Source organism: Physeter macrocephalus, chromosome 3, assembly GCF_002837175.3.
Source record: "Physeter macrocephalus isolate SW-GA chromosome 3, ASM283717v5, whole genome shotgun sequence".
In the NCBI taxonomy this organism is placed as follows: Eukaryota; Metazoa; Chordata; class Mammalia; order Artiodactyla; family Physeteridae; genus Physeter; species Physeter macrocephalus.
In genome coordinates this window covers 12744596-12772188 of record NC_041216.1, presented here as the reverse complement: position 1 = coordinate 12772188, position 27593 = coordinate 12744596, and the positions used below count along the sequence as shown (strand labels likewise).

Here is a 27593-nt window from a genome sequence, read left to right as displayed (position 1 = left end):
TTTTGTCAAGCAAAAATAGTCTTTATTCAAATTTAATGGAAACAGGGGTCACTATACTTTGCAAGACGGGGAAAAATAAAATTAAAAAAAATTCTTTTCTTTTCTTTTTTAATATAAAACAATATAATCACAATACCAGAATATGGAACTCTACAGTTTATTTCCTATGGGTTACTGCAGGTATCAATTTTCCTTGACTGTGCTATTCACAACTTTGTTAAGTCCAAAAATATGAAACCAAAGTGGTAGGAAACTTAAGACTTAGCACTTTCACTAAATGGCATACATCAAAGGGCATCAATTCAAGGGCAAAATGGTTGAACTCACCATACCTACCTATGTCATCATTCCAGCCTTAAAGCCATCCAGGTACTGAGCTCCCTGTAGGAAAGGCCAGGCCTCAAAGGCAAGGCATTTTGGATATTCTACTGTGGGCCACGAGTAAAGGGGGTTTTCAAAGAGAAGACTGCTTTCAGTCACGCAGGAAGGCCTGACACCAGGAGGCTTTACGGAGAGGAAGCGCTTAGACTTAACAATTGTAGACACACCATTAGGAGAGTTAAAAATGTACAGCAGTGACATATGTTCTACTTCAATCACTTGTGCTACGGCTACCAAACATGTACAAAAGACTTCTCGGGTAGTTCCAGCTGTGGTCGTAGCCAGTTAGGACCTTGAGTGGGACCTAGATCTAGACCGGGAGCGCGATCTGGATGCAGACCTGGATCTAGACTTGGACCGGGATCGGGTTTTTGACGCGGACTTTGATCTGGAGCGTGACTCTGACGGGAGGTTTGGTTTTGATTTGGAATTGGACCTCGACCTGGACCGGGTCTCCTGATTGGCTCCAGCATCCTCACTCTCCCCTCGGCCTTCCCTCTGGCCCGACTCGGACTTGGCGTGTTCCCGCTCCTTCGAGCCTGAGCGGGATCGCGATCTGGACTGGGAGCGGTCGGCGTCTTCCTTCTTCTTCTTCTTGCTGCTGCTGCCCGACTTGCTGTCTCGCTTGCCGCCTCGTTTTCTGCTCCTCTCGCTCTTGCTGCGGCTGCGGCTGCGGCTGCGGCTCTCCTCCCTGCTTCTCTTCCTCCCCTTCCTCTTGTCCTTGCTTTGGCTGCGGCTGCGGCTGCGGCTGCCTCCCTGGCTGCGGCTGCGGCTGCGGCTCTTGCGCAGGCTCTTCTCCTGGCTGCGGCTTCTGCTCACGCTGCCCCGCTTCTCCTGCGCGCCCCCCTCCTGGCTGCGGCTCCTACTCTTGCTCTTGCTTTTCTGCCTGCTGGGGCTGCGGCTCTTGGACTTGCCGGTGCTGTCGCTGTTCTGGACCTTCTCCTCGGCCTGGTCCTTGCTCTTGCTGCGGCGCTTGTCGGCGCTGCGGCTGCGGCTCCGGCTCTGGTCCTTGCTGGGGCTCCGGCTCTTGTCCTTCTTGCTGCGGCTGCGGCTCTGGCTGCGGCTGCGGCTCTTGCTCCGGGAACGGGAGCCTGACCTGGGGAGACACGGGGATAGCGAAGCCGCATGTGACTTCGTACTTTCAGGCTGCTCATCAGAATAAAGCTATGCGTGGAGCTGTGCCCCACAATACAAAGCCCGGCTTGTGCTGGCCAAGGACTGCTTTCTGAAGCCCCAAGACTCCAGTCCAGAGCTGGGAATCCTGGGGTGAGGGAAGACGGGGAACACCGTTAACACCAAAGTGGGAAACAGTGCATGTGGGCCCTGCGTGAATACCAGGAAGACCTACCTGGACCGGGATCTACTCTTAGAACGACTGCTTTTGCTGCTGCCGCTTCGGCTTCTGCTCTTACGAGAATGTCTGCTTCGAGAGCGAGATCTAGGGGAGAAAGGTTTTTTTTTTTAATACTTGCTGACAAAACGCTGGCTGAAAAGAGTCAATTCAGACATCCTTTCTATCAAAAAATATGCACGGCCCTGGCTGCGTCCAGGCACAAAGTTGAAAGAGAACTCTCTCCCGTGCTCTGGGCGCAGAGATCCGGTCACCCACAAACACTCCGCCTGGACGGCCTGCCTGACACTCGTAGTGCCTCCATTCCTGGACCCACGGCCCCCGAGACCTGCTCTTTTTGCTGGGTTCCCTCCTTATTCCCGCCGATGCCGCTGTTACTCACCAGTTCCTCACACGAGGAACCACAGCCACCCTCGACTCCCCTCTCTGCCTCACCCTCTTCTGCACTGCTGAGCCTCCTCTCACCTTCTCCAGTTCCTCTACCTCGGCTGCCCCCCAGCAAGCCACCACCGCTCTCCCTGGTACCGCAGCAGCCCCCTAACCAGCCTTCCTGCATACACTTTTGCCCTTCACTTATTTATTCAACTGATACCAGAGAGCTGTTTTAAAAATACAGCTGACTCTTGAACAACATGGGTCTGAACTGCCCGGGGCCACTTACTCACGGGGTTTTTTCAATAGATACGCACTACAGTACCTCATGATCTGCAGCTGGCTGAATCCACAGGTGTGGGCACTGCGGATGTGAAGGGCTGGCGCCCCAACCCCGCTTGTTCAAGGGTCAACTGTACCCTCCAAGATTAAAGAGTCTCTAATAAGCCGAGACTGTGGACTCTGTCGTTTCCTACCAAAAGCAACCAGGGCTCCTTGGGGAAAATGACCAATTCCAGGTGCAGGGCAGGAAAGGCAAAGACAGAACCTCTCACCATGATGGAAAGAGACTTTCAAAGATTCCTGGGCACTATCATCTATGAAAGAACTCTTGCTCAGAATGTTTAATCTGTATCTCAATCACACCTCTCTAGACCTAACTTCCAGTTTATGGAAGCTCAGGGGATAAAGTACAACAATACAAAGAGGAAACATAAATTCAGAATGTGGGACAGTATTAAAAAAAAAAAAAGCTAAGAAAAGTAATTGTCATGGGGTGGGGTGGGGGGATGAGGCAGGGGACTGCTTCAGACTGAAGAGACCCAATAACCCCTTGCAATACATGACTGGATGGATCCTGGCCAGGAGAAAACACAGCTCTAAGGACAGCCATGAACAACTGGGGAAATCTGAATACGGCCTGGACACTAGATGACTTTATGGGATCACTGTTAATGTTCTTAGGTTGGAAGACAGAAGCGTGCTTATCCTCATTCTTGGAGATACACGCTGAAGTATTTGGGGGTGAAGTATCACTCTCCACAACCTCCCTTCAAATGCTACATTTATTTATGTATAGGGCGTGTCTATAAATATACAGAGAGAAAGGCAGAATTTTAGTAACTGTTGAAGCTATAAGGAGAGCATATGAGTGTTTATGAACTATTCTTTCAACATTTTATGTTTGAAAATGCTGCAATAAAAAATTTGGGGAAATATTTAGTAAAGCACAGTCACACAAAAATCAAACAAAGCCAAAAGACACAGAAGCCAACCTGAAGGGCTCCCAATGACCAAAGACGGAACAATTTGAGCAAAAACAAATTGACTGCAATGGGTCAAACATTAAATATGCAAAGATCCAAGAATTCATTCAAAATAATACTAAACAAGCAACCTCACCACCACCTTTGGGTGTTGCTGGGCACATTCAATATACTGGAAATTGGTAAATAAAGGTACCAACTTTTATTTTCCATGTCTTATAAAAAATTTATTTTAGGGTGGTAGCAAAAGGGTGGAAGAGGGAAATCATCCTTCAAAGAACTACAGCCTTTAAATGCACAAAGAACAGAAAACTAGAAAGTCATCATGTTACAACCACAGCTGAATGGCTTCAGGTAATGATTATCAGCAGACGTTAATAATTCCACTGTTAGGTGGAATGCTGGCACAGAACTGTATAATGGACGGCTAACACGGATGCATGTTATCATCATTCAAAGTGGGACATCCAGACACCACACAAATGCTGCAACAGGAAGTACAAAGCACCTGCTAAAACACTGGCCTTACTCTAAATGCCCGCAAGACCTAACTACGACTTTATAGGAAATATGAGGGACGGGATAAAGGGATGTGTTAAACATCACCAAAGAGCACAATCTGCAAAATCTCAGCTATGGACAAATCTTCAAAACAGAAAACCGTTTCTTCCACAACTAAATGGATGGAAAATAAAAAGAGGGTGAAGGAGGATGCAGCCATGATTAAAAGGAGAATTAAGACACATGTCATCTGATTGCAATGTGTACACCTAGTTGGGATTCTAATATGAACAAACTACAAAAACATACATATTTGAGGCAATTGGGGAAAGTTGAATACAGATGTGTTGCTGTGGTATGGCCTCATGATTTTATTTAAAAGGTTAGGGCTTCCCTGGTGGCACAGTGGTTAAGGATCCACCTGCCAATGCAGGGAACACGGGTTTGAGCCCTGGTCTGGGAAGATCCCACATGCCGCAGAGCAACTAAGCCTGTGTACAACTACTGAGCCTGTGCTCTAGAGCCCACGAGCCACAACTACTGAGCCCGCATGTTTCAACTACTGAAGCCCACGCACCTAGAGCCCGTGCTCCACAACAGGAGAAGCCACCGAAATGAGAAGCCTGTGCACCGCAATGAAGAGTAACCCCCGTATGACACAACTAAAGAAAGCCCAGGCACAGCAACGAAGACCCAATGCAGCCAAAAATCAATCAGTCAATTTATAAAATAAATAAATTTATAAATAAATAAATAAATAAATTTATAAAATAAATAAAAGGTTAGAGATACCCACTTTATAGGCAGAATGACAGGATGTCTAGATTTGCCTTCAAACAATGAAGCAGGAGGGGGTGATCAAACAAGACCGGCAAAATAAAAGAAACTGAAGCTGGATGCGTGATAAGTATAAGGGGACTCAAGGTTCATATTTTCTCTAATGCTTTACGTATTGTTTTCCATAATAAAGAGTTAAAAAACAAAACAACAAAACCTGAAAAGCTTAGACTAATGACTTCCCGCTACTCTTAAACCCTTAACCTGGCCTGTGGCTCAGCAGGATCTCGCTCTTCTCTGCCTCATCTCAAGCCACGCTCCTTTGCTTCTCCCTTCCCCACAACAGGGCCTTCAAAATACGCTGCTCTCTCTGCTAAAAAGGCACTATCCCCCCTCTCTGCCCACCATGTCCAACTCATCCTTTAGGTCTCAGCTTCTATGACATGTCCTTAGGGAAGCCTCTGCCAGCTCTCCGGACGAGTTGGGTCGCGTACTTTCCCTTTGACATACTTATCACAATGGTAATTATTTGCTCAATGCCCGTCTTCTCCACTAGATTGAGTTTCATGAGGGCACGGACCATGTGTGTCTTGTTCACATCTGCAAAACAGCCACCAAATAAGACAAAGTCTCCACTCCTGAGTAGCTGGAGTATCTGGGAGAGTAACAAGGGGTGACTGGTCATGTTCACCCCCAGTAATGGTATGATTTAGGGGACCCAAGAAGAAATGTGAGAGAAGGTCACTGATACCTGCATCAGAGAAAGGACTTTACGTCTACTTGTACTCATGACAAAAGAGTTCAAGAGTTTTACAAATAAATGTTCAGTTTAAAGTTCTGAGCAACTGGACCAGATGGAACCATGGTACTGAAACTTCAACAAAAGAATGAAAATGGATTATCTATGTGCTCATTAATGAATTTACAGCAAGCGCCAACACATCAGTAGTACCTTGAGTGACTCCGGCTCCTGGAGTAGGACCGGCGTCGCCTAGAACCGGGCTTGTCTTCAACTAATCTGATTTTTCTGCCATTGACTTCAGTTCCATCTAACTTTTCCAAAGCTCTTTTCATATCAGAGTAAGACACAAATTCAATCACCCCTTCATTTTTGCGTCCCTTGTGAGCATCTGCATAGGTCACTTCTCCCGCCTGACGCATATAATCCTAAAGAAAAACAAAATCCACCAATAGGTTAAGACACATTTTGTGAAAATATCTAACACAATCATCATAATGAAAGTTTTCCCTTTCCTTTAGGAAGAAATGCTAGCTTTCCTCAGAATGAAGTTGACTCTTAAGTATTTCCAACTACACACTGACCATTTACTGAGGTTCTCTGAAGTGTTAGGCATTAGGTGGGCAGTAGAGGTAATAAATAATAATTTAACTGTTTCTTTAAATAGTTTTGTTTGAATATAAAATTTTCTAGTTAACTATCATTTCCCAAATTTTATAGAGGCAAGTTCTTTGTTTACAGAAGCTTTAGAAGCTCAAGTTACTACATTTAACTCAGGTCTTTTGCACTTCATCATAAATCCTTATTGAAAACATGTATAGCTGTGGATAAATATCTAAGGTAAAAGGTAAACAAATTCAAAAATGGATTACGAAAGACAACAGAACAATATTGTCCAGCTCTAGCTTCAAAGTGGAATGACCACCCATGTCCCTTCACTATTGTAAGCCTCTTTCCTCATTCTCTTTGAGAATATAACCCAATGAGAGAATACAACTAACACGACAGATAAATACTGAAGTGATATATAAATAAGAGAAGATGTGATTAGTGTTTAAAAAGAAAATGAAATCTGGGGTCTTGTGGCCAATTTCCCCATGTTTGTTTATATATAATATATACTCAGTAATAAACATTTGTGGAATGAATACATGAATATTCAATAGTAGTTCATTTTTGTTATTGCTTTCCTCTCCCTATTTTGCAAAGTTACAAACACTGACTATACGCCATTTGATACTATTCCTCTACTCACTGCATCGTAAAATGTTTACATGTCTTAACATACATTACATTCTTCATAATTAGTGTGTCCAATACTTTTTATGAGGATTTCCCAATTGCTGGGACTTCTGGGTTTTATATACAGTCCTTGGCCATTATTCATAATCTAGCAATGACCGTCTTCACGCAAAAATTTCTTTACTTCAGCTGAATTATTTGCAGAAATGGGGGCTCTGGGAAAAAGGCAGGGAGCCCATATAATTTATCATCCAAACTGGGATACATCTAAGAGTAAAGGAAGATGCTATTAAGTTATGCCACACCTGGGACTGTCCTGGGCAAGTTGAGATGTTGCCATACTTCCAAATTAATAATAATAGCTGCTAACATATTGAATGTTGATTGGATGATAGGTAGGATTTAATGAATTTAGTCCTATTTATAGCCACATAAGGTAGATACAATCATTATCCCTATTTTACAGGAAAGTGAAATACAAGAGATATTAAGCAAACTGCTCAAGGTCGTGCAGGTAGTAAGTGAAGGAGCTGGGGTCTGAACATAAGCAGCCAGACTTCAGGACCTAAATTCTTAGGTCCTGGGTAAAACGCACCGTGGGTAAAACGACCAATTCTCAATGCCACTACTCTATAAATTTCAACTCAACGCCACCACAGGGTATTATGAATTTACACATTTTTAAAAACTAACAATATACCACCTTACATTAGTTTTATTTTTGCATTTCTGTGATTAATCGCTAGCATTTGTGCCTGGAACCATTCTAGGCTTTTTATATAAAAATGTATTCATTTCTCACAATAACTCTGAGTAGAAATGAGTATTTCTCCCATTTTATAGTTGAGGAATATGAAGTGCAAGAGGAAAATAAGTTGCTGAAGTAAAATAACTGATAAGTGGCAGAGCTGGGATTCCCATCCAGGCAGGTGGGCTCCAAAGTCCTGCTCTGAAGGCTCCCTTGACTTCCTAGGAAATTGGCTCAACTATTCTCCTTTCCTGAGAGGGAAAGTGCCAAAGACACAGAAGTATAAAGCCAACTGAGGACGTTGGCTAGGCTCCATTTTAACCCCAAGTTTGAAAGCCTTTCTAGTTCCTACCCATAATGTTCAATCCTTAACTCTGAATATTTGTCCTGAAAGAGTATTATTGAGTCATTCCTTCAGAGAGGACAGTCTTGTTGGCAGACACTCAGTAAGGACCTGCTGTAATACTGACAACCAACACAGTGTACTAGAAAAAAATACCAGCATATGTTTTAGTCTCAGCTCTTCTGCTAAGACCAACTGTGCGAATTACCGTTTTCTGGATCTTATCTTTGTTCGCTAAAGACTGTTGAGAGCACATTAAAAAAAGAAAAAAAAAAAGATGTTAAAGTGCTTTGATAAGTTACTACTTTTTGCTGAACCTAAACATACTCACTCATTTTGCTAGAGATGACTTGTTTAATGATGGACTAAAAATGAGAAGTGAGATAGGAAACTCTGAGCAACCTTTACATTTGCCCTCCTAAGACCATCCAGGTTAAGGCACACTCAATAAGGTTTTTTCCCTTTTGAGATTAAAAACCAACACCATTTTCAAAAAACGAGCTGTGATCAGTACACTGCACGGCCAGTATACCACTGGACTGTACTTTTTTTTTTTTTTTGTGGTACGCGGGCCTCTCACTGTTGTGGCCTCTCCCGCTGCGAAGCACAGGCTCCGCGGCCATGGCTCACGGGCCCGGCCACTCCGCGGCATGTGGGATCCTCCCGGACCGGGGCACGAACCCGTGTCCCCTGCATTGGCAGGCGGATTCTCAACCACTGTGCCACCAGGGAAGCCCCTGGACTATACTTTTTGACATTAAAACTCTTTCAGGACAAATATTCAATGAAAAACAAATAAATCTTAGAAAAGAACATGGGTCAGATAGTCATTTTCACCAATGAGGCGCTACACTGGAAGCTGACACAAACTTGCATATTACAACTAATACTGCAGGAAACTGCTGGCTGCAATTTTTTCTTTTATTAGGGAGAAACTACATTGTTATCTCTCTGTAACATTCTCTACAGAGGAAAATTTCACATAACATAGGTTGTCCTTAACATGCTGGCCTCATAACATACAGTAGCAATGAGATTCCAGTGTCTTTTGGGTTCCTATGGAAACTTTAATTGGAAAATCTCCAAATGCTTTGGGAAAGCTTTCTGTGTGCCTGGGCCCGCATAAAATAACCTCTTTCCTTAACTCAACCTTAACTCCTGCCCAACTGTAACCCAGAATGTTAACAGGGCCCAAACCTTTAGGTCTTGCCAGCTGCACCGACTTGACAAATTCTCCACAATAAGTCTGTATTCTGTGCGGGTAGGAGGGCCATATTTATCTCGGCCACTTCTTCTATAACCATATCCACCTTTGGAAGGTTCAAATAGATGAGATTACTTCAGTGGAGGAAAAAGAAAAAAATGATACAGCACATATTCCCCTTAAATATACCATCTACCCCCACCCCAAATAGTATGTATTTTAACTCTATCCCCACCCTTAATTCTAATCTAGATTTAAAAAAGAGCAATCAGCTAACATGAAAATTTAATTTAATTTACAAAGTTGTAAGTATGTATATTCATTAATATTTATATTTAAAATTAACATGCATAAATTAAAAACTATCAACAATTTAACAATTCAGAAATAACTAACCAAATTACTAAATCAGTTACTGGTGTTACTCACAGTGATTAAAGTTTTTGTGAACATTTTATATGAAAAAAAGATTTTCAGGCACCTATTTCAGTTTAATCTCATCTGTGTCTAACCCTTGGGATCCTCACCACCCAGGTCTAATGGGGAAAGGTTGCGGTCGTCACATGGCTTCCTGTTTTTGGTCAGCCAAGGGCCACAATGGTTCAAAGAGCCACGCATGGAAAGGTAACCCAAGGTCAGCAAATGGAACAGGCAGTCATCTTAGCCTCAAAGGATTCTTTTAATTAAAACATTGAGGTCTTTGTTAAATCTATGTTAAACAATTGCATTACAGAGAAAAAAAACAACAACACAAACACACATCATTAAACATATTTATAAAGTATTAAAACAAGAAATTTATGTCATTAATTTAATTACAATTAAACATTATTAAAGATGTTTATTTGCAATTTTACATTTAAAAAGATACATAAATTTATAAAACAAATGGCTTAAATATCAATACATTTCAATGTAACATTAATTAATTAATTACTTTAAAAATTAACATTTAATAACAGAGGCATGTCACTGATACAAATGCCCTTTAAATGCTTACTGCGTCCAGAACCGTAACTGCCATCTCGTCGCGGGCCGCGGGCATGCTCAACAATTACTCGCTCACCACAAAGGTCTTTGCCATTCAGTTCATAAACAGCATCATCTGCATCTCGCAGATCATCAAACTCCACAAACCCATATCTAGAAGAAAGCAAACAAAATCCTGGTTGGCACCATTCTGACACCCAGCTTCATTAACATTAAAGAGAAAGCAATGAGGTTCATGCTTAGCAAAGGTTAGGTGGGTTTTGCAAACTATGGATCAGCTTTCTCTTCCCTTTAGCAGAAACCACTCAGCTTTGTGCCCACGGGCACTGCAAGAGGGCAGGGAGACTTCTGAAGGCTGACACCTGTCTTTCTAATAGGAGGCTGGCTAAATATACAGAGACCACTTCTTCTGTTCCCCAAGTAGCTGGTGGCAACTGCAAAGACCTCCACAGGGATGCCTGGTATAAGATATTAAAATACATAATTCTACAAGATTGAATATTTGCTCTTTCAAGCCACATAAAAACTCATTTTTTTTTTTTTTTTTTTTTAGCTTTAGCCCCAAAGTGGTATTTTAGAGAACAATTAGACCTACTTTTAGGCACTGTGTCTTAACTGTTAAATCATGTTTGGAATAACAAACCAGGTTTAAAAAAAAAAAAAAAAAATCACAGTACCTTGACTCTCCTCAGTGAAAGAAAAAATTTTTTTAAAGTTCCCATTTCTCTACCTAAACAAATAAGTCACAAGTGAATTAACTATTCTAGAAACTACCAGTGAAAAAAAATCTGGAGCTATTCTCTTCCTCATGATATTCCAAATTCATTTCCATGAGGTTTTAGGTAGGCTGGAATTCTCTAAAATCTATATACAACTGTGCAAACTTCTTTTACACAGTAGTGCTAGGAATTTCCCAGCAAACAGGTTTGGTGGTTTAACATATATCCAAAAGAAAACAACCCCCTACCCCAATCCTATTAATGCCTGCTGAAGAGTACTTATAAACTTATAAAACTAAGGCAAAATTTGTAAGATATTTATAAGCAAGGTTAAACAAATGCCCTATCAACTGTTATCAAGAAACTTTTAGTTTGCTCTGATGTGGCTGTGAAAAGTCTAGCTTTGTGAGCACTGCCTATACCTAAAAACCAAAACCATCTTAATCATACAAGTTACAAGCAACATCTTTAAACTCTAACAGAGCTATGTATATAGGCAGACACTGACTACAGTTTCCCTCCAGGTTTACACCTACTGGAACTAAAAACAGGTTACAAGACTTGCCAGAAGTTCATCCAGCCTGACCAAAATTATTCCAGTTTCTTTAGCATGTAATGCTGTACTCAGCAACACGTTAAGTGAGAGAACTCAGAATTGAGGAATTCTTCCTTTACTAAAGATTAAGGAGTTTCTATCAAACAAGAGTCTCTCAAGGTGACCATGTACAGCTGAAAACTTTGGAGGGTTCTTTATGCTGAAATGTCTATGAGTGGCATTCCAACTTTAAGAGGCACTGAATCTCAACTCCATTAAAGAAAAGTAACACAGAAACACCCAGTGTTTAATGGGAAATGTTCTGCAATAACACAATTCAGAAGACACCTGGCTCAACTTATGGGTTATGAAATCTTTAAAACATGGTTTCACACTTCCATAAGCTGGAATTGCCGAGCAGCGTAATAAGAATGATTTTGACCATGACTGTCATATTTCATATCTGACAAAGTAAAGCCTCTCCAAATCAATACCTTCCTATGTTAAAAAGTGCTTTATGATCATTAAAAATCTTTTATAGATAAAATATATTGCAGCTACTTTTTTCTTTCCTAAATAGGGTGAGTCATCAGGAAAGCTATATTATCATTTTTAGAGACAATATAAATAAAAAAAGAGCTAATAAAAAAATCAGATCTAACTACTTTCTGCTTTGGTTTATTCCTAAATAGATCATAAAATACCTCCTGCCCCCAAGAGTACCTTCCTTAATTTAGTTGTCAAGATTGGTTACAGGTCTGCTCTGCCCACTTGCCCAGATGCCAAGTATAGAGGGATGAGAGAAAACATCCAACACGGGCATGATAAAATGGCCTCCACGCCCCTCTAAGAGTTCACAGTGGCTCGGCACCATTCAATGCCCCTAACTCATCTGATGTGATGTCATAAGGACAACGCTGACTCCCGAGGATTAAATAAAGAAGTCACAGAACATCCCATTTTCTTCAACAAGCCAGTTACCTAGCCACATTTTGGGGATATCCTAGTAACTTATTAAAACAGCTGACTTAAGATCAAATTTATTTCACAGAAAAATCTTGGCTACTACTCTGTGAAAAGCCACAAAATCTATTTGGAACATTTTAATGTCAAAGTCCAGTCCAAGGATTAAATCAGGAACCTGACTGTCACTTCTGTCACTGACATGCTGGGTGGGCCTGGAAGACTGAACCAAATATACTCCTGCACCATAAACCATACCTGATAGGATTCCTGTTCTGAGAGCAAAGTAAAGACCAGATCAGTGTGTGTGGCTGCTTCTACCACATCACTGTTTATTTAGATCAGTTTTACTGAAAGAATTACTTCACTCGGTAAGTAACTGGAGTAATTGGTAAGTAAGTGGAGTGAATGGGTTCCCCAAATAAGGCAGGAAGGCTAGATAGCAACAATAAAATGGTACTTAATATTTATTAAGTAATCTCTATGTACTAAACAATGTTATCTTATTTAATAATCACAATACCCAAGAGCCAGGTACTGTTATCTGTTTTACCGATGAGGAAACTAAGGCACATTGCATTAAACCATGTGCATAATAAAACAGCACAGCTGACATTCAAAGCCCGTGGCATATGACTCCAGAACTCTACCTAAGACTGGAGCAGCAGGAACTGGCCTGGGTTCTAGTCCTGGTTCTGCTATAAACCAACTCAGAAAAGCACATTTAAATCATTTTATTTCTCTGGATCCTAGTTTATCCGTGAAATGAGGGAGCTATACTACGTATCTCTCAGGTTTCTCCTAACATCAAAAGTATGACAGTTAAAATGAAAATCAGTCCTCCTCTGGCTTAACAATGGGATAAAATTTTAGTTTTATTTAAATAGTTTAACTGTCTCTGAATTAAATTCTAGTGCCTTTAAGAAAGCAAAGCTCTTCCTGGAGACATGGGAGAATCTTTCTAAATCGATCTTAACATCCCTTTGTGCTTTGTAGCAAAAAATGTGAACGTAATCTCCTCTCCCAAAAAGTACTCTCCTTTTGAATCATTTGTCAAAGGAGGGATATAAAATACACGCATTCATGTGTGCACACACTATGTGTCGGCATGTGTGTATTTATGTAGACATATCTCTGGTGTGACCTGTAGATAAGCCTTACAAACATAACCCAGCAGATAAATTTCTCAATTCTAGCTGCAGACACCCCTCCTCTTCTCCATTAAAAACAACCATCTTTCAGTAATTCTAGTATGAGAATGAAGAAGATGAAGGAATTCAGGAGAATGAATCTACGACAAATTAATAAATCCCTCTAAGGTAGGGACTGATAAAAACCAAACCAAACCAAAACCCCACCAATATGCCTCCTCTGGCTTGACTCCCAGATGTTGTATCTTTCGACCTTTCTCTCTACACCTATGTGAAAGAACAAAAAGCATGGCCTAACTATTAAATGTAAATTTTTTCAATTAAAAGAAAAACTCCTTTCTTCAATGTTTCTCTGCTATTGCCTTTTCCCACTCTTTTCCTCTAGATCACATTTAATCCCAACAAATTTAGTCAAAAAAATGATGGCCAAGGAATTACTGCCATTTTCTCAGAAAAGTGGGCACCATGATTCTTACCAACTATAGATAGGTATTCTGGATACCACAAACAAAAGCCACGTTGAATTACGTGGGCTGTTCTAAACTTTAGTCCATTCTTATACCACTGCCAATGTGCTGGTCTTCCTCATTCAACAGCTGATGTACTGCTCAGACTATCAGTCAGAACTCTGAAATGCTAGAACTGGAATGACATGTTTTTAAAACTAAAGTACTCCACGGCTTCAATTTTCAAAATGTTAATCACACTTTTTCGCCCAAGAAAAACTACCACCTGAGGTGTGTTGTTGCTGAATAGTCTTCCCCTGATCTAATTCCCTACACCAACGGTCCCAAATACCACGCTGTATGTCCCACTGAAGAGGCTGGGGAGTCTATCTCACCCCTCCAGAAATGGCTTAGGGCCATCTCCGTCTTCCAAACATCTTCACTGAACGGGGCATGACTAAGGGGGTGCGCACCACCAGCTGACTGACGGGGAGTGGGGACGAGGAGCGAGGGAAAGCAAGCCTCCATGCGTGTGCCTGCTGTCACCCGCCAGTACTGCTTACCGCCGGGGCACACCTTGGATGTTCTCTCTATAAGAAAAATTTGCCCCTTTCCACGGTGGATCTCTGCTCACCTTTGTCCTAAAACTGTGCCACATGCTTTTCTTTGTATGTGGACATGACAGTCCTCAGCCAACCATCAGCAGGATGTGAGTTTTGTTTTCCCAATGTGGTGAGCCATTCCCACATTCACTCATTTTCCTTGCAAGAACCGAACCTCTCCATGGCTGGTCAGGATTAGGGATGTTGCTGTAGCCAAGGAAAAATTTTCATCTGTTGAAGTTAACCCATGGGGTGGCTTGAACCCTGAAACTAGGGTCAACAGCAATGTACTTTAAGGGCAGAGCCCTTAAATCTACCCTGAAAGAAACGGCATTCAGTGAACAGGAATCAAACAGCTCTCTTTCAAAGCACTCAGTGTCGATCCTATGCTTCAGCCAGCTTGTGTTATGAGGTGAAAAAAGTTAGGGCACACTAACAGGATAGTAATAAAAAACGGAAGTTCTTGCTCTCTGCATAAAGTGCTTGGAAAACTGCAGAAAGACACTTCTGCAACCAACTCTCTAGTGCTCAGGTGAGGCCAACTCAGAGAAAGCTTGTGAGTGACAACCATGTAAGTGCCCCCAATTCCAAAGGTCTGCAAAATTCCAGGGAAGCAGTGGTCAGGCCCTCAAAGTAGAATTAACCAATGTCACATTCACTGCTCTGAGTCACTGATTATGGTTGCAATTTGACTATCCCAGTAACCGAGGGTTGTTTATAACCCACCACTAGGAGCTCCTACCACACGAAGTGGGTTCCTGAGATCCTTTTTATCCTGAGACAGGAAGGAGGCTGCTCTGGGCATTCCGGCCTCCCTCTCTTTAGCCTCAGAGGAGGGAGGGCCATCACGGCCACCCGTGGAAGGTGGATGACTTACCCGTGCTCACTGAGTGGCAGAGCTGGGGTGCGACTTCAGGGCTCACCAGTACCCAGTCTGGGGCTCTTTTCACGTCGGCAAACTGGCAGTTCCCGCACACCAAGAGCTCTCTGCTTAGAGCTAGTGTGGATTCCTGGTCTGCAAACGTTGGCCACAGCTCAGTCTGCACTTGATCTTTCCCCACCTTCAAAGAAGAAAACCTACCTCATGATTCCTCTCTTCTCGGTCCCCTGACCACCTGATTCACTCCTAACAACACTGTCATTGCCTTCGGCTGTTCTCCTCTGGTCGCCCACTTAGTGCACTGCCTAGGTCTACAGTGTGCTCATTCTGCTGGGCCCCCAGGGCGGTCTCTTCCTGTTTGATCACCTTCCTTCGTTCACGAATATGGCTATTTTTACTTAGTCAACTTGTCTCTTTAAATGTAGTGGGGAAAGTCAGCTGCTTTATCATTCTTTTGCTCAGAGGTCTATACTGACTCCTAAAGATCTTTGTTGATGCCATTCTCTAAACCTGGAATGCCTTGATTACGCAAGGTGAATCACAGCAACCATCTTCCATAGACTTGAGAATTCTCTTTCATGAAGTCTCAGAAACTTGCCGGACTCTAAGCATTTTAGCACTGTCTTTAGCATTAGCACTTCTATTCAATTTTATGTTTTACATGATAATGTTTTGGTGACCTTTCAAGCCTTGTTCTTTTTCCTTTGTGCTTATCCTCTCATTTGATTATGAGCTCTTTAATATTAACAAAGGCTAATATTTAGAACAGTGCCTGGCACACAGTAAATAATTCATCTATAATATTTCATTCATTCCTCATATCATATGTGAAGAATGCACTACTACTACTACTATTACTCTCATTTTACAATGAGAAAAATGAGACTGGGAGAGGCTTAGCAACTGGCTTGTAGTCAAGGAGCTCCTAAGCGGTATAGCTGGATTAGAACCCAGGTCCATCTGACTGCAAAACCCAAGCTCTTAACCACAAGGTCACAGTGCCTTTGTAAAGGCAGCTGTTTCTTTTCTCCCACAGTCCTGAGCACAATCCTTTCAAATTCAACAGATGCTGCTGCTTGACTTAATAATCTAACCTTAGATAAGCCAGGCTGTATTAACGTTTTTTGATACAGCTGGGTCAATTCTCCAGAGGAAAAAAGAAATTGATCTTGGGGCAGGTGAAGCACCCCTAAGCTTGGAGTATGTGACAACCAGGTTACTTTCACTCGTCTTTTGGTTCCCATTAGCCAGTGTCAGCCATCTGGTCCTTCCGAAAACATGTGTGGGTTCAGAACATAACAGACTAGAAGAATAGAGGAAAAATAAGATTATTCTGTGCAATCCCCATTCTGGAGGCCCCATATTAACCCCTGGAATCTGTCTTTGGTTTTAAGGCTCAGCAAAAATTAGACCAGCATAGAGATGATGGAAGGTTGGGCCTAGAGGTGGTAGATGTGAATGGATATTGACAGTATTATGTATTTAAGAATGCATTTAATTAATTTTGTAAGGAATGGTGACCGGGACCAAAAAATATAAGCATGAATGGTGTGGGAAAAAAATGGATGAGAAATCAAAGAATGCTATAAAGTTTACAGACTTCCAATTATACAAAGATTATGGCAGCAACGAGAAAAGTACTTTGCAGATGACAGCCATCTATGATCTGATTTAACTCCAAACCACTATTAACATGACTACTCTAGCCCACCAGGACTCTTTCCCTTTTCAAAATCCTTTATAATAATGTTCACAACTCTGAGATTTACTGATAATCTCAGAGATGAAGAAATGAATGCTTACAGCAGTTAAGTAAAGGCTACCCAACACTTGGGATTATTCAACCCTAGGTCCTAACCTAAAATCAACACTCCATCACCATGTTCTACTATCTCCACACCAGTGGAAAGAAGTGGTCCATAGAGCAAACAGTTTGAGAAACACAAGCTCTAGCACAGAAAATCAGTTACATCAAATTATATGCTGTGGAAGACAAACGCCCACATGAATATTAGCATCTCATGAGAAATATTAAACGGCAAGAAATACCATTTTTGCATCTGATGTGTACTAATCCTAGTAAGTTGTGAACATCCTCTAAGCTAATAGTGGAACCAAACCTGTATGTCAGTTATCAAAATTTTAACACCAGTCTAGGAAAATAGAGAAAGATAACAAATCATTAGGAAAATACCAGCCCATCTCTGAAGGAATATTCACAAACTGGAGTGAGGAAAAGAGAACAGAAACAATCATTATTCTAGAAACTAAGTGATAATACAAAATTCCTTCAGAAAGCAGGAGGAAGAGAGGAATCTGTAACCAATTTCTAGTCTTACTTTGTAACTGGTCTATGGGCCTATTTGCCATTTTGTTCAACTATCCAAAAGCCTTTCAAAAATGAACTAAGCTAATTCACTTTTACTAGGCTGCTACCATATTTCTACCCTATAAAATGGGACCACCCGCAGGAAGCAACATACTTGCAAATAGTCTGTGGATCAAACTCACAACCATAACCCCGCTGTCATGATGAAGTGTTTCACTGTGACCTTTTAAAGTCAACAAGGCTGCTTTCCTTAAAGGGGAGCAAACATAATCATACCTGTGTACATTTCAATTTTGTGACACTTATCCACCCTAAGGGTAAATGAAATTAAAAGGTCTCACAAGAAAAGAGATCAACTATTCCCTGATGACACACTAAAGCTCATGAAGGCTCAATCACAAATTAAAAACAATTTAAGAAAACTCAAGAGATGAAAGTCATATTGCTAATTTAGAATAAAACTCCTAGAACGTAAGAGAGAATCACTGTTACTTGTAGTCAATGAAATAAAGGTATACACTCAGCAGACAACACTACCTGATTCCACACCAAAGCTACAAACAAAACCAGTTTGTACTTACCTCTAAAACCACACTACAGGCAGGGTGACAGGTGTTAAAGCCTCTTAGAAATTATGCCTCTTGGGACCATCTTGGCTGTTTCCATGTCCCTCATAACCACCCCACAGTCCCTGTTTCTTTTTCTTTTTGGTTAAAGATGCCACTCCCCATGCTATTTCTTGGGGATGCCCTTCCCTTGAAAATCAGTCGTTAAATTCACTTAATATTTTAATGGATGTTTCAAATTCCTTAAACATTAATGGATCAATAGCTTCATTTCATTCACATGACATAACTTTTCTCAACGTCAGTTCATCTGGTCTGTGGTTCCTGACGCCCTCACCCAAGCCTCCTGCTCACCTCTTTCACTCCTGACGGCTGAATTCAAACCTCCCTCCTCCAGTTTCCCCCTCTCTAGGCCTTGGAGGTCTGTGTTCATGGAGGCCCCCATCTGGCATCCAGGCACAAGACATGGTTGGGGGCCCTAGCGGAGGGCCCTTTAAGTGGCTCTTCAGGCATCATGTGCAATTCCAGGACCTCTAGACTTTCATCTCAACACTCAGGATACTCCAAGACCAGACAGCCCTAGCTATGACGACAGGACAGAGACTGTTCACTGCACTTACTTGCACAGATCCTACCCTGGTCAGCCATCACAAAGCAGATACCACCCTTCAGCTCTGCAAAGAGTAGCCTGAGGAGAATAAGCAGCAGTCTCTGTCTGGGGCCAACATCATAAAAAAATAGCACCTGTCTCACTTTTGGCAGTAACTTGGCAGCTTGTTGGAAGCCTCTGCAGAGAGACTAAGGACTTTAGGCTGTGGAACCTGAACTACCTTCTCACCCTTGGAGGCAAGCCCCAAAGGATAGGAATGAATCGTCTGGAAGGAAACAGCACGAGAGCAACTTTGGCTGACACCACCCATGCTCTATCTGGTATGTGAATAAGAAAGATCTTCAGTTTCCGGAGTTGTCAATAGCTCATTTTGTAACCTTGGCCCTGTCATTTAATCCCCCGTGCCTCAGTTTCCCCGTCAGTACAAACTAGAGACAACATTTTTTTATTTTTATTTTTTATTTTTTTTGCGGTACGCGGGCCTCTCACTGTTGTGGCCTCTCCTGTTGCGGAGCACAGGCTCCGGACGCGCAGGCTCAGCGGCCGTGGCTCACCGGCCCAGCCGCTCCGCGGCATGTGGGATCTTCCCGGACCGGGGCACGAATCCGTGTCCCCTGCACTGGCAGGCAGACTCTCAACCACTGCGCCACCAGGGAAGCCCAGACAACACTTATTTTAAAATTTCAGTGTTAGCTTACAAACTTATAAATACCACCGCCAATAGTATTCTCTCAGATGCTTGGAGCACCTTTCTTCCGAGGATCTCAAAATACAATTTGCTGTTTAGGTTACTTGGAAGTATCCAAAAATACCAGAAACCCAAACCACATTTTATCTAGTCTACATCCTGTGCCTACCTTTAAAGAAGGGAAAAATACTTCACGTGGCCCTTTTATTCATGATACATCAACAAGGGAGGGAGGAGCAAGCTATTAAACTGAGGAATAGGGATTTAAAATGACTTGGCCAAGTAATTACAGACGATGTTTATTCTTATCACAAACTGACTGGGAAACCAGGAACAAGGAGTAGAAGTCTCAAGCCAGGGCAGTTTAAGGTGGAAACATTTGGTCAAACCGCAGCATGGTACGGTTTCTTGGCAATGACTTTTCAAAATGACAGAAATTTAAAAATTACCCATGGCTTAAGAAAAAAAGTAACATACCTAATATATTTTGGGGGGAGGTATGTTGACCTCAGCAAGAGACTTCAGTACAAAAACAACTTGGTCACATTTGTAACAGTTACATTCCATACTATGAATAAAACAATGACAGAATGCTACTTAATCCACAGCCCTGTTTCTCATTTCTTATTTGTTTAAGAAAAAGTTCTTGGTTAAAACACCTGAAACCATTTCACCTGTTAAATTAGCAAAGACTCTGAACAGTACGGCGGGCTCAGTGCTGACGAGGCTGTCATGATGGGCGTGCTCATGCACTGCTGGTATAAGTGTAACTGGCACAGCTTTGCAGGACAGTTATTTGGCTATACGCATCAAGAGCTTTCAAAGTGTTCACTCCTACTGTGACACATGAATTTTACGTCATAGAATCCGTCCTAAGGAATGATTAAAATGCAAACAAAGTTTTTTGCACGTGATATCCATCACAAGGTTATACAGAACAGCAAGAATTGAGAGACAGCCTAGGAGGAATGGTTGGGTAAATCATGATATAGCCATACAATGGATTTTATGCAGCCCTAAATGATGTTTATGAGAAAGATTTTAATGTAACAGAAAAAATATATGAGAAAAATTAAGCAGAAAAAGTGGGACATAAAATTGCACATAAGACCCTGCCTATGTTTAAAAGGATTCTTAATGATACCTCTTTTCTACTTTCTGCTTTTGGTATTGTCTAAATTATCTACAATGCACCTGTATTTATTTTCTAATCAGTCAAAAAGTTATTTTCTAAAAAAAAGTTCTTGAACCTGTTATGCTTGGTAGGCTAAACAGATAAGGCTTAAAGGCTGCAAGATAACTTCCTAATATATACTTTTAGACATTCTAATTAAAGTCATAATATTAAAAAATTATGATCAAGAGTAGTTGAGAATTCAGAAAAATAGGAACTCTTAAATACGGCAGGTGAAAATATAAATAAATACCATGGAAACCAAAAGGTAGCAAAAGTTAAAAATGTGTACGCTCAGCTCTCCATATCCTGGCTTGGTTGAACCCGTGGGTGTGGAGGGACGACTGTGGAACTTGGGCATCCATAGACTTGGGTATCTGCAGTTGGTCCTGAAACCAATCCTGTGACTATGCTGAGGGACAACTATATACACTCTGACTCCAAAGTCCATTTTCAGGAATCTGCCCTAAGATTTACATAAAGGATATTTGCCACAGCGTTATATACGTGTAAAATAGTGGAAAACCAAAGACAACGGCAATGTCTTGCAACATGGTTTTGCTTATGTACATTAAATAGTATTTATACGTGGGAATACTATGTAGCCCTTAAGAATTAGGTTGTGGGAGAACACTTAACGACAAAAGGATCAGGCTGTTAGGTAGAAGCTGGTTACAAAACAGAATGTACAGTACGAATCCAATGTGAACAAGGGAGGCGGGGAGGCTTAAGAAGTGCATGCACCTGTGTGCGGAAAAAGACAAAAGTCTCAAAGTGCAGATATTGTCATCTTTAATTTTTTGTCCTCTATATTTAAAAAGAGTACAATAAATATGTAAAATTTTTATAATCAGAAATAAATACATACTATTTTGAAATATTATACAGATTAAGTATGGGCTTTTTTCTTTTTTTTTTTGGCCACACCATGCAGCTTGCAGGATCTTAGTTCTCTGACCAGGGATTGAACCCAGGTCCTCAGCAGTGAAAGCACAGAGTCCTAACCACTGGACTGCCAGGGAATTCCCAAGAATGGGCTTTTAATACTAAACTACCAGTTCAATTAACCAGAAACCAATAACCTGGAACATCAATTATATTTTCCTTATTACCTCTTTAAAAGAGAAGAAGAAAAAAAACAAGCTCTCATCAAGGATTCAGTCAAAAGAGAAAATCCTTTTGTAGGTTCTGGGGTTGGCAGAGATTCATCCCAGCATCTCGGGCCTAACAGTGCCCTACGGTGCTCAGGGACAAACAGAACAACGACTTGACTCGCTGAAAGCCGTAACATATTTAAAAAATTAACTAAGGGGTATCTTCTACTTGAAGGAATTTAAAACAGAGGGTGAAAACAAAAAACTTCTTGGTAATACTTAGATATCATGAAAATCCAACTACACAGACCAGGACATCCCTGAAAATTCTGGCTGTTCACAATTTCACTGTTTGTAATATGAAACAAAGGTTCTGGAATTTATAGCCAAGTTTCCCTGGAGAGCTTTAATTCACACATTTAACCAACTAAAACAAAAAACCAAAACCAAAACCCCCCCAGACCCTCAATGGTTTGGGGGTTTACCTGTCCAGCTACTAGGCAAAAATAATCTTAGGATGTGATATGTTTCATTCATTAACTAAAATATGGGAAAATCAAAATATAAAGATCTGAGACCAAAACCACAATATTTTGTGGCAAAAGAAAGTACTGTACTTAAAAAAAAAAATCTACATTTTACATGAAAAAAGTGATTTACTAATTAAAAAAGAAAGCTCACAGAATTCACAAATAATCAAAGACAGCAAAAGTTACCACAGAGTTGGAAGGCTATAAACAGCTGCTAATATTGTTGCTTCCTTGACCCCTGGCCCACCGTGGCTCTTGCTGGCGTTAGTGTGGCACATACTAATGGAGGAGACCAGAGGGGATCTGGAGTGGCCTATGTTGTCGTGGGCTTTGGAGAGCTCATCTGCTGCCTCATTTGGTCAACTTTCTATTATACCACTGCTTTATGCCTACTTAATTAATTCAGAACTCTACCTACAACCTTTCAGCTTAACATAGCTACTGTCTACTGATAAATCTCACTTCTACAAATTTGAACTCTTCAGCGATTCTTCAAAGCCCTAACCATCCAAAATCTTTTGAGTTTTAGTTACTAATAATCACAATCCAGATATGTTAAAAAGGCTTCTCAAGGGGTTCTACTATCCTTTGTACATTTCCAGGACTATAAGCTTACACATGTTGCTACATTATGCCATCCTTTCAAACTCCTCTGTGCTACTGCCATCTAATCCAGTCAATTGCTTGAAATACATCTACATACCATTGGTCCTTTGTTCAGAAGTCATTTTCCTCTGCAATGATTCCTGAATGCTACCAGGAGGTGCACCTGTTTGGTGACTGTCACACCTGCCTTCAAATCCCTAAAATGACTTCCCATTCTTCATTCCCTTGACTTTCAATCACAGATTTCATGCATATCATGGTTTAGCAGCACAACTGTAAAAATGAATAGTTCCCCAAGAGACCCACATATTTAGGGTCCTGGAAGGATCGATCGATCCTTCCTCTTAGATCACCATTTCTCAGGTTGCTCAATTATTCCCTCCAGAGCATTTGAACTCCTATCCATGATTTTGAATGTTTAGTGTAAAATCTTACAGTTGTTGTTTCTGATTTATGTTGTCAAACTTCTAGATCATTCATGAGACTCAATCCAAGCTAGACTGTTTATTATATCTCAAAATTCTTCCTTATTCTACCATCACCAGTTATGACATACACGATTCCCAGACACTTCAAGCCCCAGTCAATCCACACTTCAAAGCCTATTTCAGACAAACCATTCCAAGTTTCACTTCTTGAGTTTAAAATGAGAGCAAGCATTGCTTAACTCAAAGTGTATGTTATAACCACAAGCATTTAATTCACTCAAGGGCAGAACTGGTTTTCTGCCTCCTCCCTTCATTTAGCACAGTAGAGGCATCTTGTCGGTTATCAACATATTTGTTCCATTAATTAGCTTTCCTATTAACATCAACATCATTTCCTGCTCACTATCACTTGAGTAACCTTAGAGAACAGACCTCACCAAATACGCTTCGTGTTACTAAACACTTAAGCTAAGATGTCTCCTTACGATCAAGGTCAAATCCCTTTGATTATTATAGCTACCATTTACAGCTATGAGCCAAATGCTTTACAACTATTACCTCTAATCTTCCTTTTCCTGGTGGATGAGGAAACTCAGAATCAGAGAAGTAACTTGCCCATAGGTAGTTAAGTGGTGAAGCTATGATTTGACCCAGGCCTGTTTGCTTTCAAAACCCATGCTTTCCCCACAAAATTTACTCTGTCAACTTAACTGGGCTCTGAAGAAAAACTGGGAGTTTGAACTTGATTGTTCAGACATATGATATGTATCACAAGAACCCCCCGCCCACTTTATCTAGTATGTTTAAGAACTGAAAGCTCTATTGTACAAAATGAGTAACTTCCTAAACCTTCTACTCTAAAAGAAATCAGCATTCATAATAAACACCTGATGGAAGACATTTTCCTTAGTAAGAAGGTGATCTTTCCTAACAATCAATTTGAAATTACGTGTTAAAATTTTAAACCCAGCCAACAGTTTGAGTACACTGTAGCTTCCAATTTTTCTCAAATGTTCAACTTAGCTATCTTTCATAACTTCTCAAGTGTCAGTTGCTAGTATTACATGGGGGAGTAAACTCTAGCCATATCAGACCTGTTGCAAAGTAGATCTTAAACAAAAAAAAAAGCCAAGAGTTCTTCTAACAGCCAAGGTTTAGTACCCTAAAATGTTTCCCCCACTCCTTTTATTTTTTTATATCCATGTCTTTGAAGTCCTACCTAACAATTCCCGGTTCTCAGTTTTCCCTGTTGAATATCTTCTCCAGGGCTGACTCCTCATGCTTTCCCTGAAACTTGTAGCCCCTGCAGGCCCTGCTCTACCAAAGTAGATTAGGAATACAAGTAACAGACCATACCCGGGTGGGTAGTAAGTTAGCAATTTCCTAACTGTAGGTCTCCGTCTACATCAACTAGTTGACTAGTCACGGTGGCCACTATTCTCTAACAAATTCTACAACGACAAAACAATTTTTTGGCAAGTTAGAGAACGGAAACCCCAGCATGGAAACTCTGTACGCAGTCTTAAAGATAGCAGGCTAAGACTTTAATTTACCCTTGTAGAGGGAACGGTAAAGGCTTTCAGCACCGCAAGCCGATACTTTCGAAACCGTCCCTAGACTACTCAAACTAGAGTCTCCCGCTCAAAAAAGTGTAGCGCACGGCAAGTCTAAAAAGGGCGTCCCTTCAGAGCTCCCGTCCCCGGGAGAGATGCGTTGTGACCATCTGATCCATCAGACTGGGGAAGAGGTGAAAAGGGAGGAGGAAATCTGTTTGTTTCCAGCAGCCCTCAGAGCGGGAAAGGTCGGTCTCTACTGAAGATGAACCAGGCTCCGGCTCCAGCGCCTGGGAAGGAAAAACCCAGGCCTCCCCGGAGCCCTGGAGCTGTGCCCTCCCTCCCGGAGCCCCAAACCCACTCGGGTTTTCCTTCTCCCCGTCCCACTCAGAGCCTCACCATCGCTCCCATTATCCCTCCACCACCCCAACCCGCGCAGGCGCAGTGGGAACCGGGGCCTACCCGCGCCCCCGAGGCGCCGCGACTATGGCGGAGCCGGAGCAGGCCGGCAGCTCCGCGCGGGGTAGGCGTCCCACTCCCGTCCCCGCGGCCTCCCCGCCACCGCCGGGCCCCCGTCCCCACCCGGCAGGCCCCTCTTCCGTCCTCCTCACCCGTTCTTCAGATCCACCTCCAGGATCTTCCCGTAGCCCTTAAAGAAGCGCTCCACATCGCGCTCCCGGGCCTGGTAGCTCAGGCGGCCGATGTACACCCGTGGCATCCCGGCAACAGCTTCGGCTTCGGCGGCGGCTTGGCCCGGCCCCAGCCCCCCTAGGCGGCGGCCGGCGAAGCGAAAGCGCGGCGACGGCGGCGGCGGCAACGGGCGGGCGGCGGGACGGACGCAGCCGAACCCGGCGACGTACGCGAGCACGCAGCTCGCGAGCACGCGCCTCCAGCCTCCCCCGCCCTTGCCGCAAGAGGAGGGTAACGGGAGGGAGCGCGCGTTCCCTTCCAGCCCGGCCGGGGCTTGCCCGGGGGCGCGCCGGCGCGGGGCGGGGCCAGGTGATCGACAGGCGGCGCGGGCGGTGCGGGGGCCTTCAGTCCCCGGGCACGTTCTCTCGCGAGCTTGGCGCGCAGCGCCTGCGCCGCCCTCCGTAGCCCGTTGGCTTCCCCCCTTTCCCCCGGAAGTGTCCGCACCTCCCCCATAGCTCTTCGAATGTTTCTGCTTTTGTCCTTTGATCCGGGAGTGGTTTCGACTTTAGAGTAGATTTGGAATTAAACCTGGCTTCTAACCGTCTAAGTATCTGACCTTGGGGTCGTTACGCCCCTCCCTTTTGAGCCTCGTTTGTCTTTTCTGTAAAAGGGGGATAGTAATTCCAGCCTTCCAGCGTTGTTTTGAGCATTATAGGCGTACTGTCCCCAGCACATCTTAAGTGCCCAATAAAGTAATGCCAATATTACTTTAAAAATAGGATGACTTGCTTCAGTGGAAGCGATGTGGAAAGTGGAGAAAGCTGGAACTTTGGAGCTAGATTAGGCTTGGCACTGGTTAAATTAACTGGACCAACGTAACCTATTTCCTTTTAAATCTCTTTTCTAACTTGTAAAATTAGAATAATTTATCCCATCTCAATGGACTACCAGGGTAACTAAAAGTATATGTAAAAAAAAAAAGTATATGTGGAAGGGTTTGGAACAGTATCTGGAACATGGTAGGAGCTCAATAAATATTGGTTCCCTTCTCACTAACCCAGTTTACCTGGAACCACAAAGGAGTTTTGTTTCTTTGCTGTTTTTACTTTAAAAATTATATGTTGAACGGATAATTCATTAACCGGTTTAAATGATATACAGTGAAACGTCTTCCCATCTCTGTCCTCTGGCGGCCTAGAGGCAGACAATATAATCTGTTTCTTAAATGTCCTTTCAGAGGTTTTACACATGTAAAGCAAATGGTGGTGTACTATACATACAGTTCTGCACTCAGTATAATTTGAAAATCATTCCATTAGAGTACAAAAGGAGCTTCCTCAGGACTATTTTATGGCTCATAATATGCCATTTTATACACAGTAATTTCTTTAATCAGTGCCCTAGGAAAGGACGTTGAGATAGATTGAAACCTTTTGTTTTAACAGCTTCACTGAGTAACTTTGTATATATACATATATGTAGGATCTATTCCTAGAAGTAGGATAGTTGGGTCAAAGGACGTTGAGATAGATTGAAACCTTTTGTTACAACAGCTTCAGTGAGCTAACTTTGTATATATACACGTATATGTAGGATCTATTCCTAGAAGTAGAATAGTTGGGTCAAAGGGTGTGGGCAAACATAGTTCTGATAGATATTGCTCAATTTTCCACAAGCACCTGTTTCTCCATCTCCTCATCAACACGTTATGAAACTTTATGATCGTTGTCAATCTGATAGCTGAAAAATGGTATCTTGGGATAATTTAATTTGCAGTTATGTTGAGTGGAGTGAGCCTCGTATGTTTAAGACATATTTTCCTTTCTCTGTTTATATTTTTTGCCCATTTTTCTTATTCATAGGAGCTATCTATGTATTAGGAAAATTAGCTCTTTGTCAAATGAGTTGCAAATATTTTTTCCCAGTTTGTTGACTTTTGACTTTGCCTAGAGTGCTTTTCTGCCATGCAAAAACATTGTATGTTTACGGGATCGAATTTATCCTTTATTTTTCTTTGATTCTGGATTATGTGTTGTTTAAAAGGCCTTCCTCACTCTGAGGTTTAATTTTTTTTTTTTTTTTAAAAAAACCTCCCCTGGGGACTTCCCGGTGGTCCAGTGGCTAAGACTCTGCGCTCCTAATGCAGGGGGCCCAGGTTCGATCCCTGGTCAGGGAA

General features: G+C 42.1%; 1 protein-coding gene and 1 non-coding gene across 6 annotated transcripts; one reads left to right on the top strand and one right to left on the bottom strand.

Moving 5' to 3' along the window:
- On the bottom strand, positions 1 to 25633 carry SRSF4 (serine and arginine rich splicing factor 4). 5 transcript variants are annotated; one of them, XM_055083268.1, is made up of 10 exons: positions 25399 to 25487; positions 16304 to 16512; positions 15207 to 15390; positions 14362 to 14536; positions 9924 to 10066; positions 9451 to 9599; positions 8917 to 9029; positions 5600 to 5814; positions 1730 to 1819; positions 1 to 1477 (listed from the first exon to the last, which is right to left on the bottom strand). In XM_055083268.1, the coding sequence occupies exons 6-10, from the start codon at positions 9539 to 9541 to the stop codon at positions 667 to 669; spliced, it is 1320 nt and encodes a 439-aa protein (XP_054939243.1). In that variant the 5' UTR covers positions 9542 to 9599; positions 9924 to 10066; positions 14362 to 14536; positions 15207 to 15390; positions 16304 to 16512; positions 25399 to 25487; the 3' UTR covers positions 1 to 666. The 5 variants fall into 5 exon arrangements, with proteins under 5 accessions (XP_054939243.1, XP_054939249.1, XP_054939248.1 ...); XM_055083274.1 differs by lacking the exon at positions 25399 to 25487 and adding an exon at positions 20077 to 25113; XM_055083273.1 differs by lacking the exon at positions 16304 to 16512 and having other exon boundaries at positions 25399 to 25499.
- A 1887-nt stretch (positions 25634 to 27520) lies between these two features.
- On the top strand, positions 27521 to 27593 carry TRNAR-CCU (transfer RNA arginine (anticodon CCU)). Its single transcript has one exon. It is a non-coding gene; the product is annotated as a tRNA-Arg (tRNA).